General features: G+C 32.3%; 2 protein-coding genes across 5 annotated transcripts in view; one reads left to right on the top strand and one right to left on the bottom strand.

Moving 5' to 3' along the window:
- The first annotated feature begins 8280 nt into the window (after window positions 1-8280).
- On the top strand, window positions 8281-12010 carry LOC116016424 (probable glutathione peroxidase 2). Its single transcript, XM_031256679.1, has 7 exons — window positions 8281-8506; window positions 9267-9343; window positions 9579-9640; window positions 9754-9872; window positions 10370-10537; window positions 10808-10849; window positions 11652-12010. Exons 1-7 carry the CDS (start codon window positions 8363-8365, stop codon window positions 11658-11660), a joined length of 621 nt encoding a protein of 206 aa, XP_031112539.1. The 5' UTR covers window positions 8281-8362; the 3' UTR covers window positions 11661-12010.
- The window catches only part of LOC116016423 (pentatricopeptide repeat-containing protein At5g65560-like), a 4891-nt gene continuing 3594 nt past the window's right edge, over window positions 11467-12763 (bottom strand). Inside the window, exons 3-6 of one of the 4 annotated variants that reach the window (XM_031256675.1) lie at window positions 12362-12705; window positions 12135-12279; window positions 12020-12056; window positions 11467-11872 (exon numbers count right to left, since the gene is read on the bottom strand). The gene's annotated coding sequence lies outside the window, so the exon portion shown is untranslated. The remainder of the gene's footprint in view (window positions 11873-12019; window positions 12057-12134; window positions 12280-12361; window positions 12706-12763) is intronic. The other 3 variants (XM_031256676.1, XM_031256677.1, XM_031256678.1) reach the window with 3 other exon arrangements.

Genomic DNA, 12763 nt, shown 5'->3' with positions numbered 1-12763 from the left:
AAAAAAAAAATTAAAAAAAAAATTTTTAAAAAAAAAAAAAAAAAAAAAAAAAAGGAAGAAGGAAGGAATTGATGGTATATCAGTTTTAAAATGAAAACTGTAAAATTATGATCAAGTCTATGATTGATGACTCCCTTTTTCATCTTTTGGATCCTTTTTATTTATTTCATACTAGGGTAGCTATGCGATGTACAAAAATAAATTCTATTATTATGAATTTAATAAAAAAAAAATTTTAAATAAAAAGATGTTAAAATATATAATATAATATTACGAGTTTATTATCGAAATGGTCTCTCAACTATTGCGAAATTACGAATTTGGTCCTTGATAATTTTTCTTGCCTAATTAAGTACTCAAACTTTGAAAAATTTAACCATTTTGGTCCTCGGTTTATTTTGGTGTTAAGCAACCGTTAAATCGGGACCATATTGATAATTTTGCTATAGTCAAGGAACCATTTCGGTAATTAATTTTTAATTGAAATGGTCCCTTGACTATAATGAAATTTCTAATTTGGTCCTGATTTAACAGATATCAGACAGTAAAATAAACGGAGGACCAAAATGGTTAAATTTTTCAAAGTCTGAGAACTTAATTGGGAAAGAAAAAAAATTTATTACCAAAATGGTCCCTCGACTATTGTGAAATTACCAATTTGGTCCTCAACAATTTTTCATGACCAATTAAGTCCCTCGACTTTGAAAATTTTAACCAATTTGGTCCTCCGTTTATTTTTCTGTTAAACATCTGTTAAACCGGGACCAAATTGGTAATTAATTTTTCACTGAAAGGAAAATTCTATAATATAATTTCCCTAATTGTAATTTATATTTCTAGATTTATAATTAAAATAATTATATTTAAAAATTAATAGAATTAGTATTTTAATTTTGTATGATTAATACAGTGCTCATGAGACGGCTCTAACATTTATTTTGTGAATGTGAAGTGGCTCGTCAGGTATGGGGTGAGAGCGACGTCTTTAAGGGAGATCCCTATATGCTTTTATGGATTTCATCCTGTGCTTTCCAAGTATATATTGACCGTGCGATTCAGATGGCTGCTATCTTTTGGGTATGTGTTAAATAACAGTCCATTGGCTTGGTCCCCCCCCCCCCCTCCTCATGGTTTTTTGAAGTGTAATATTGATGTAGCGGTCTTTGATGATGGTGCAGGTTATGGAGCGGTTATCCGAGATCATCAAGGCCTTTTCGTAGCGGCGAAGTGTGCTCGTTTTGGGTGTGATCGTGATCCTTTGTTGGCCGAAGCATTATTAGCTGTGAAAAAGGCATTGGCTTGGATTAAGGAACTTCGGCATTTTAATACTATTGTAGAATCAGACTGTTTAAACTTTTGTCATTCTTTTACTTCTCGTTGTTTAGACTTATCGTATGTCGGTCTAGTTGTTAAGCAATGTCGTTTTATTGCTAGAGACATTGGGAACGTTTCTGTTCAGTCAAGAGGTCAGCGAATCACATGGCTCATGTGTTTGCATGTGTAACTGGTTCTTTGGGGTTTCTTCCCCGTCCTCTTGTATTGTTGATTATTGAGTTATTAATGCAATTTGGTTTTAAATAATATATATATATATATATATATATATATATATATATATATATATATATATATATAGTGCATAAGTATATGTATCTATCTAATAAAATTTCTAATATTTATTACCATACACTTAATTAATTTTATAATTTCATTTCATTTATTATATTTCATATTTTATTAATAAAATTAGTATATGTATATTTTATCCTTCGCCCTTTTCTTTTAAAGTCATGAAACCCCATCCATCCATCTCCATGAAAAATCAAAAATATTAGTTTTCCCTCCCATGTATCCTACTACCTCACCTTGTTTCATTTTACCATCATGTTTAATCTTCAATGAGAATACATTATATTACTATCCTCATCATTTTATGTTAACAAGAAACAAATAAAACAACTCACGCAAACATAGTTAATATTTTATTTTACGTTATTTTATTTTATTTTGATGCAATAATATGGGGACAAGTGATCCTTATATAAAATGCATTATATACATACACGTTATATGAAGTGGTACCTAGTGTTCCCCATTATATAGTACCAAAAAAAAAAAATTAAACAATTTGGAAACAAAAATAAAACATCAACTGGAATAGCTTTAGAACTCCCCATTTCAAAATGAAGGCAAATGGTCCCCATATCAGCAAACAATATCTCCAACTCCCTAGTACAAAACAACACTTGTAAGTCGTATAGGTATAAATAATAGTAAATTAACACTTATTTCATATATAATAACAAGGGAGATAGTATAATCCTAACACGCATTCTATATAAAAAAATATTAAGAAAGCAACAAAGCAAACAAGTACTAAGTAACTTGATAGCAAATTTAAAAAAAAAAAAAAAAAAAAAAAAAAAAAAAAAAAAANAAAAAAAAAAAAAAAAAAAAAAAAAAAAAAAAAAAAAGTATAGATAGCAAACCATATCTTGGAGTGGGTGAACTTCCAAAACGTCCGTACATGATGCATTCTTGTAGTTGCTTCCTCAGCTAAGGAACACATAGGCACAATTGCTTCTAGAAAGCTTTCAAATCAAGTTAGGGTTATGTTTCGTTCTTTATTTCTTACTAATTAGGGACTAATTAAGGCATAAAATTATATTGTTGTGTTAGTGCTATATGCTAGGAATGGGTGATATTACCCTTGCTTTTAACACTTGCTTGGAAAAAAAAAAATTACTAACGGACGATCACTTTTGGTTAAAAATTAAAAGTCAAGATATGCGTTTTAGTCAAATTGAATGTTCATGACTAAAATGAGTACTAGTCTAATAGTTAGAGAACCATATGCGATATTAACCCATTTAAAAATAGAAATAATTACAATTTTAGAATTGTACCAAGTTATAAAATTACAAAATTATCATTTGAATTTAAAAACGTTTATAAAATTCAATTAAAATAAAAAGAAAATAGAAATTTAAAATTATATTCGTACTGACTAAACATTGGATGAATTTCTAATTAATTTATATACCTAAGTCCTTGTTTTAAAGTACTCCGTAATTTATTGTAATAAAAAATAGAATATTCATTATATTAATATGAGTTAATTTCAATTTTTGTCATATATTTATAGCTGGCAGTCCACTTTTAGTACGTCTTTTTTTTTTATCAAAACATCATCATTTGCCCATAGTATTATTGGAATTGTGGCATAGCCATTTTTAGTCTTCCGTCAACAAAATCGTTGAAATATCGTTAAATATAATGTTATTTTGATCTTTTTTATATCTTTTTTTTTTTGAAAAATTTCATAATCGAAGACCGAAATGTCATTATATTTAACGACATTTAAACTATTTTATTGATAGAGAACAAAAAATGATCATACCACAATAATACTAGGACCAAATGAAAATTTTCTGGAAAAAAAAAAAAAAAAAAAAAAAACTAAAAGTGGACTATCGCCTGTAAATCTAAAATAAAAAATGGAATCAACTCATTTTTTGAATACTATTGAATCTATTACAATGCAGTATCTGTTCATAACTACTTTTTCAAAGTATTGAAGCACAAAAAGTCAAATCGCATTAGTGGAGGCTAAGACTCACAACATCCCATATGAGGGAGCAACTTGGTGCCATTAGACTACAAGATTCTTGGCGGAATTAACTAATTTAATATCCTAGAATTGAAATAAGATTGATATTACTTTAAGATTATATTATTGGAGTAGTTGAATTCGAACAATCCAACCTTTCTACTAATTAAAAATTGACTCATTGTCTTTGAAAATATCTTTGAGAGAGATTTCAAATTTTATCCATATACATTTAGGTGGGATTTGGTTTGAGACTTTTATACCTTAATATGGGATTTAATACCTATTATTATGTTTGCCTACTTTTTTCTTTATTTTACTATTTGATTCAAATTCGAGCAAATTTTACTTTTAGTCATCGACTATTGTGACATTGTCATATTTAGCCCTATTTTCTAATTTTGAGCAAATTTCACTTTTAGTCCTCGACTATTGTGGCATTATCACATTTAGTTATATTCTTTTAATTAATTAATTTTGTGATAGTACATCACCGACTTTCATTTGATTGCCACCATTATATTAGTCTTCTATTAAAAATTTTGTTAATTTATCGTTAAAATTGACAAATAATAAAAGAAAAAATTCGTACACATATCGTAACTCATATTTTGAACGCATTAGAATTGACAAATAACAAAGAAAAAAATTCTAACGCATTATTATGTTATTACAATCCATTCAATTCACAATTTAACAGAAATATACACAGACTGACAACATTTAATCACTGTTGCAAAAATCCCCCGCCTAGGCTCTAGGCACTCCTAGACCGAGGAAAATTACTCTCTAGGCATCCGCCTAGCGCCTAATTCGGCCTACTGGGCCGAGTTGGTGGCCGACTCGACCGAATTTGGCCGAGTTAACTCGTCCAACTCGGCAAAGTTAATCGAGTTAACTCGAGCGAGTCGGTCTTGTTAATGTTTTTATTATATTTATATATATTTAAATTTATTTATTTATATAAGTAAGAGAAGTAATATATATATATATGTATATATATATATATATATATATATATATATATATATATATATATATGACATACACCCACACACATGCATTATTTTTTTGTTTGTATAGGTCGCCAACTAAGTACCGCCTACACCGCTTAGGGGCTAGGCGCTAGTCTACCGCCCGACTAGCGCCTAGCGCCTAGTGCAACCATGCATTTGATAGAAGAAAACCACAAAGCCATAAACTACTCACTGCAAATTATGTGTCATCAGGTAAATGAGAGAGGAATATTCTTGATCGGGAATGTGCACTGAAAATATTAACATAACAATATGTCAAGATTTCTTCATTTGTTATTTGTCAATTCTAATTTGTTCGAAATATGAGTTACGATATGTGTAAGGATATTTTTCTTTGTTATTTGTCGATTCTAACAACAAATTAATGAAATTTTTAACGAATGACTAATGATGACAGTCAAATGAAAAGTCAGGGATGTAATATAACAAAATTAAAAGAATATAACTAAATATGACAATGTCACAATAATCGATGGCTAAAAGTGACATTTGCTCAAAGTCAGGATATAATATGGCAAAATTAAAATAATAGGACTATATATCTGTGTGCACGCGCATGTGTGTATTATTCATTTTTATATATTTATTTACTACCAAACAATAAGACTCCTACTTTTTTTTTGAAACACTCATGATTTTTACAAGATAATACTTATTTTATACTTTCTCAATTTGTTTCTCCCCGAGTTCGATCATGTGACTACTCATTTGAAATGGTAACAGAGGTGTCATCACACTACATAGTAGTTGGTAAAAGACTCCTACTTAAATTCATTACCATTAGCAAGTATTTGATTTCAATTACCATTTGAATTTCAATATTTGAACCAAATGCCCGTGTAATTTCAACATTTCAATTAAGTAAATTTTATTTAGAGTTCTTTTTTTTTTTTTTGTGGTCCTAGGTTTATAGGTGGCAATCCACTTTAAGCCCTTTTTTCATCTGAACATTCACTTTTGGTTCTAGTATTATTGTGGCATGATCATTTTTTGTCCTTTATCAACAAAACAGTTTTAATATTATTAAATACAAGGGCAATTCGGTCTTCAATTCAATTATGAATTTTAAAAAAAAATAAATAAACATAAAAATTATAGCGGTTCAATATACTTTTTATTTTTTTTTTTTAAAAAAAAGGAAGATTGAAATGTCTTTGTATTTAACGAAATTTCAACGATTTTGTTGATGAAAGACTAAAAATGATCGTGCCACAATAATAATAATAGGACCAAATGAGGATGCTCTAATAAAAAATGACTAAAAGTGAATTGTCACCTATAAATATATGACAAAAAATAAAATTAACTAATTTTATTTAAAATACTCTTTATGAATTAATTAAATTTAGTCAAAATGTGAGGTATGAATAAGATGGCATGCATCCCTTCCGGTTTAACCCGTGAAAATCCTACAAAAATAAATAAATAAAGTAACGTTTGGTTGGGGACTTATGTACCCTACTACTCTGTATTAAATTTCATATTCATTAATATTTGTTTGAAATTTTTTTCACTTTTGGTTCCACGACTATTTGAGCATTTTCACATTTGGTCCCATGACTTTTAATCCCATGACTTTTAAAACCTTGACACATTGTCCTCCGGGCTAATTTATGCTTCCCTGTGACCAAATTTTTTAGTTGAAAAATATCATAGAATTGGAAAATAACAAATTTGTCCTTCAAATAAGAGTTAATTCCCAAAATGGTTCTCCGACTATGACCTTTTCTTAATTTAGTGCCTTGACTTTTAATTGAATCAAAAGTGATTCTCAAACTATTCAATTTAAAGCCAATTTGGTCTCCGTTAGTTTTGGCGTTAACATAACGTTAAATAGATGGGCAAAATTGACAATTCATATTGTTTGTCTTTGAGAACTTTGACCAGCGAGTCTTCCCCAAATTAGCAAAACAAAAAAATAGCTTTTTGCCCCAACTCCCTCAATCCGACTCGGAGCGCATCGACGGGAAGCGGAAGCTGCCTGATCTACAGATACAGCGGCGACAGAGGTGGCGGTGGCCGGTGGACTTTTTGGAAGAGAAGCAAAGATGCTCAAAACTCCTACCACCAATTGAACAGCCACCGCCAACATTGCTACTGTCAAACCATTAAATGAGACCAACGGATGACCAAAAAAACCATTAAATGATGGAGAATTTAACAGCCACCTCCCATCTAGAGTAGATCGACTTGGAAGGCGCAAATCTGGAGTAGATTGACTTGAAAGAGCAAATAGTTATGCTAGTGATGGAGAGAAGAACCAAAATAACATACCAAGAAATATCACCAGTTTAGATCATGGGGATGCTGGTGGTCGTAGCTTCAGAATCCTTCATAATGTGCAATTAGATATTTGTTGTAATGTACTCAAATCTTGACACCTGTTATACTTTAAATATGTGGGAGAAAAACAAAGCTCGGACGGTTTCTTCTCTGCATTGCTCCTCCGATCAGCCCGGCCGCCGACGTAAATTTTGGATCCATTCCAGTCAGATTCTTTGAAACTCCGACTTCCGGCAACCATTTTTGCTCTTAGATCATTTAGAGTGGTCCGTAACAGTCCATTCTTTGCTTGGATCAGCTTGAGCTGTTTCTGCACGTTCAAGCAGGACTCTTGGAGCGCTTGGAATCATTCTTTAGAAGGTGTTCGATCCCGATTTTGTTCATCACGAGCAGGGGAAGGTTCCTGAAGGAGATGGCGGTGGTACGATCTGTTTTCCCTATTATAACAGCATCCGCCTCCCTTGCCGGCGCCGGAAATTGGAGACCAACACTTAAATTACCCATTTTACCCCTCATTTTAACACCCATTTGACGCCAAATCTAACGGAGGACTTTTTGGCTTAAAATTGAATAGTCTGAGGACCACTTTGGGTGCAATTAAAAGTCAAAGCACTAAATTAAAAAAAGGCCATAGTCGGAGGGCCATTTTGGGAATTAACTCTTCAAATAAGTTACTTGACTTTATGCACTCATGTTTAATAACATAAAGATACGAATTTGGTCACGGACTCACGGGTGATCGGAAATTAGGCTGGACGACCGAATGTGACGAGATTTTAAAAGTCGTAGGACCAAATGTGACAATGTTTTAAAAGTTGTGAAAATAAATGTAAAAAAAAAAAAAATTAATACTCAAAGACCAAATGTGAAAATGGTATAATAATCGTGGGAGCAATAGTGAAAAAACGCTATTTATTTGTATAATTTTATTAGCATAATATTGAATTCAAATCCTTAAATAATCATAAAATAAAGAAAAAAAATAAAAAAGACCTTCAATATAAAATTTTAATATAAATACACATATATGTATGCATATATTATATATACTTTTGTTTTTATTTATTTATTTTGATTCTAATATTTATTTACTACCAAATAGAATTCTTCTACTCAAATCTATTATATTTTTCAAGTATTTGATTCTAATTAGGATTCTGATTCCAATATTTGGTTCAACGCGAATTATCTGTAATCAACTCTGCTATTTTAAGATTGGGTTCAAACACATTGAATATCCTTGTAATATTGGGTGAAAATAGTGATAAAGGTTTTATCTGGATACCAAATTTGTCAATTTTAGTTGCTGGAGGATTCTTTAATTCAAATACGCCAACTAATGGCATCCGTGTACCATAAACTCATAAAGAAATCATTTTTCCTTTCATTGTCATTGTTTGAGTGATTAATGTAGACAAGAAACATTGCACTGATGCATTTCTTCACTCTTACCAACTGTTTTTCTCTCCTATTTCTTGCTCTTGCCTCATTCTTGGTCTTCAATTACCCTTCAATTTCTTCTACTCCAAATATGGCTGCGGATTCCCCAAAATCCATTTTTGATTTCTTTGTTAAGGTATAAAGAATGGTTCTTGTTGTCTGATGTTTCTGCACATTTGTTGTTGATTTCAGTATTTTTCTGGGGTAGTTTTGCTTCTATTTGTCCTGTGTGTGTTTTGTCTTAATGTGTTCTATGTTTTCTTGATTCTTTGTTTCTTCCCATTCCCATACTTGGGATAAGAATTGCCCTTAAAACCTCTAGAATTATTGACTCTTGGTTGATTGATTGGAAATTTTCTGACTTTGATGACTTTTTACCCTCTGTGGATTATTGGGTTTTTGTCATTGAGACCTTAAAATAGTTGAATTGTGATGGGTTTCTTAAGTTTTCAATCTCTGAAGCTATTGAGACTGGTTTGATGCACAGTGTTCATTTTGCAGAATATGTAGGGCCCTAAAGGCTGCATCTTTTTTTTTTGGGTAACTAGGGAAACTCGCAGCCACTACCCGAGGGTGTGCACTGAGTAAACCCTGCCTTGTGATTATGGCTAGCAAAAGACGGGCTCAAACCATGAAGGCTGAGATTTGAACTCGTGATCTTGTGGTTACAAGTTTGTATCTTTAGCCAACTTGGCTAGGGTTACCTCCGGCTGCATCTTATTTGTTGTTATGCTTGTACAGTTTATGGTGTTTAGGAAGATTTGTAATATGAGTCTGAACTATCCTATGCTCTCTGAAAGTCTTTTTCTTCTTTTTTTTTTCTACAAATTCTCATTTGATCAAGAAAAGAAATGGTTTTGTACTTTGATGTTTACTCATTGAACTGGTATTTTCAGGATATACGTGGAAACGATGTTCCTTTGAGCAATTATAGGGGGAAGGTAGTTCTGATAGTGAATGTTGCTTCAAAATGGTAAATGAATTCACCTTTGTCTGTTTCCACGGCAATATCACTTCTGTGTTCAGTTTTTATCCTCGCAAAAATTTTGATTATTCAGTGTTTCTGAAATGAACTGCTTAGATTCTTCGTTACATATACTCGTGATTCATTGTTGATTCTTGACTACGGAATGTTAAAGGAATCGATATTCTGATATGGCTTTTAGCGGTTTTGTGCATTAACCTCTCTCGTTTTTCTTTTTTAATAGTGGTTTGACAAACTCAAACTACAAGGAGCTGAACATCTTATATGACAAGTACAAGGATCAAGGTTTTTTATTGCCATTTTTCATCTGTTATTATCCATTTCAGTATCATCTGCAAATTTCTTGGTATTTTCCGTTGTTATGTGTTGTATAAACGAATCTTGATTTACCATTTCAGGGTTTGAAATTTTGGCGTTTCCTTGCAATCAATTTGCTTGGCAAGAACCTGGAACAAACGAGGAGATCCAGGAAACTGTTTGCACTCGGTTTAAAGCTGAATTCCCTATATTTGAAAAGGTAACTTTTTCTCAGTGAAATATTAGCAGTTTATTGTTAAACCTACATTTCTTTTTTCCTTGGTTCTGCTACCTTAAAAATATGTTTCTTCAACTCTGTTACACAGTTCACAAAGATCTCGCCATGTAATTAAATTATTCTTTGTATAAATTGCCCAAGAAACACTAGAAATAAAAACCAATGGCTCTGTGAGAATGGATAAAAATGTTACACAAAGAGAGAAGGGAGTTAAGCCTTGCTGCATTATCTTGTGTCGGTTGATCTGTTCCCGCTATCTTAATATTCCGTTTAGAATGACTCTCCTGTGAGGCCGTCTCACGGATCCTGATCTGCGAGACGAATTGGGCCAATATAGAAATGTAATACTTACACAAGGATCTGTATAAAGTATTACATTTTCATTTTGACTTGACCCGTCTCAAAGATTCGTGAGACAGTCTCATACAAGTTTTTGTCTTTGCCCTTTCGTTTATTCATTTTTTTTAATGGTTTTATAGATCGATGTGAATGGGAAGAACATAGCACCACTTTACAAGTACTTGAAATCAGAAAAAGGAGGTGTCTTAGGGGATTCTATCAAGTGGAACTTTACCAAGTTCCTTGTGAACAGGGAAGGAAAGGTTGTGGAAAGATATGGTCCTTCGACATCCCCTCTAAAATTCGAGGTTGCTTCTGAACGCCATTTTCTCGTCTTAATTTCTTCCGTAATATGATTTTGTTGGGCATTCTTGAGTAGCTAGGAATGCGGTTTTTGCTGATTTTAAGCAACCGAAGATTATTATAGGAACCCCACGGTATAACACTTTTTTAATGTTAAGAAGTTAATGGATGATAAAAGTAAATGAAACAAGGGAAGCAGATCAGACAACCTTTGATATTTCAGAACAGTATGCATTCTCTCAACTGAGATTGTTTTTACTTTCATTTTTTTGCAGAAAGACATAGAGAATCTGTTGGGCTCCCCTGCAAGCACCCAGGTCATTTTTAGCTATCTTTCATTTCTTTTCTTAATTCAATAGAATGAATGTTGAAATTACTGTTAATATTATTGATGGGATTGGCTTAGAGTAAAAGGAATAGATTTGGTCCCTCCGACTTAATTTTTTGTCACTAGTGACCAAATTTCAAGCATCTTATCTTGAAGTGTAAAATTATCATTTTCAGTCATTTTTCTCGAAAAGTTTAAGAAAAATGTAATAAGAAATGATAATTTTGCCCTTTAAGACAAGTCACTTGCTTAAAATTTGATCACCGATGACTGAAAATTAAATTGAACGGACCAAATATGATAAGTATTTAAAAGTTATAAGACCAAACATAGAAAAATTAAAAGTCAGGAGACAGGAACCAAATGTAAAAATGGTCGCATAGTTGTGGGATCAAATGCGGAAAGAACTCCAGCTAAAGGCATCATTTTACTTTCCATAAGGAATGTATGAGGTTCAACTCTGATCCCAAATACTATTAATAGGTTAGAGTTTATCCAAAGAATATATTAAAAAAAGAAACAGATATTGTTGGCACCATACTTGACACAGTGCAATATCACACAATGTTTTTTTGCTCATAGAAAAACTACATATGGATATAGAGATATTTCAAATCCAATTCCCTAGTCCCAATTCATTCTTCCAGAATGCAAAGCATAGGCATCTATAAGACATGTCAATTACAAAGTAATTACACAAATGATTCCACTAAATACTAGAAAGATGTGTACTAAGAGGACCAAAATGATTTTTCATATGATAAAAGTCATTTGTTCTTGTTACATTGCAGGAAAATTGAAGCACCAAACATTTTAATGGAAGCACCAAGTTTCAGATCTTTGCAGTGTGTGGCATATTATATCATTGGTTGCTATTATGTGTGTGGCATATCATATCATTGGTTGCGTTGGTATAGCGAGTGGCCTATCAGAGCACTGTTTATCTTCCAATCCTTTTCTGTTCGTACCTGGTTTTATTTTCTTTCTGAGCATGCTTGTCTGCCAGCCTTTCCTGCAAATAAGTGTCCAGATCCAAGGAAATGAACACATCATTCAATATTTCATCCTATTTCTGAAATTTTATGGAATGTATATTAAGCAAAAGTTGTGTTTTAAGATTTGACAATAAAATCTTTTTTTTTTTAGTGAAGATGAAAACCTGTAGCCACTATCTGAGAATGTGCAATGAGTAAACCCTGCCATGTGACCCTAGTCAGGAAAGGGCAGCAAAGGGTAACAAGAAGATAAACCAGCTTAAGTTGCCCATAACTGACCTTGATTGGCTCAAACCACGAAGGCCAATAGGCCACTCTCGACTTGTAACCAGTAACCATGTGGTTACCAAGTCAACAGCCTAACCAACTTGGCCAGGATTGCCCCTAAACACTAAAATCTCCTTGTTACAAGGTCAAGAGGCATCTGTATAAAGAAAATGCAGATTGAGTGATTGACCATGCATAGACAAATAAAATAAAATCTGATTTGGTAGAGAGCATCTTACCCATCAATCTTCCACTTCATGATGTCTCCATGGCAACAGCTTAGAAGTTTTCAGGGAACACTACTAGAAAATATTGAAATCTTAATCCTGGAAAGTCCTCCATTGGATGAACCAGAACACTAAAGAAATCCCGCTATTGAAATTCAAAATGATCTGGCTATTGATGTTGGCTTGTTGGTGGCAATAGCATGAAACTGATGGAAACCCCTTCCTAAGTTCAAACTTCCAGTCCAAAGAACTCCGAGTGAAATCTAATTCCCTTTGAGTCCAACAATAAACAGGAACTGTTTTTTTTTTTTTTTACGTTTCCCTGTTTAGTTCTCAAATTTCATGCACATCATCAACTGATTCCATATTAAAGATGCATAGGTTTCACCAAAAAAAAAAAAAAAAAAAAAAAAA

The sequence above is a fragment of the Ipomoea triloba genome, chromosome 4, assembly GCF_003576645.1.
Source record: "Ipomoea triloba cultivar NCNSP0323 chromosome 4, ASM357664v1".
Taxonomy (NCBI): Eukaryota; Viridiplantae; Streptophyta; class Magnoliopsida; order Solanales; family Convolvulaceae; genus Ipomoea; species Ipomoea triloba.
Note: the sequence above shows the minus strand (reverse complement) of the source record. Positions and strands in the feature narration are given on the sequence as shown.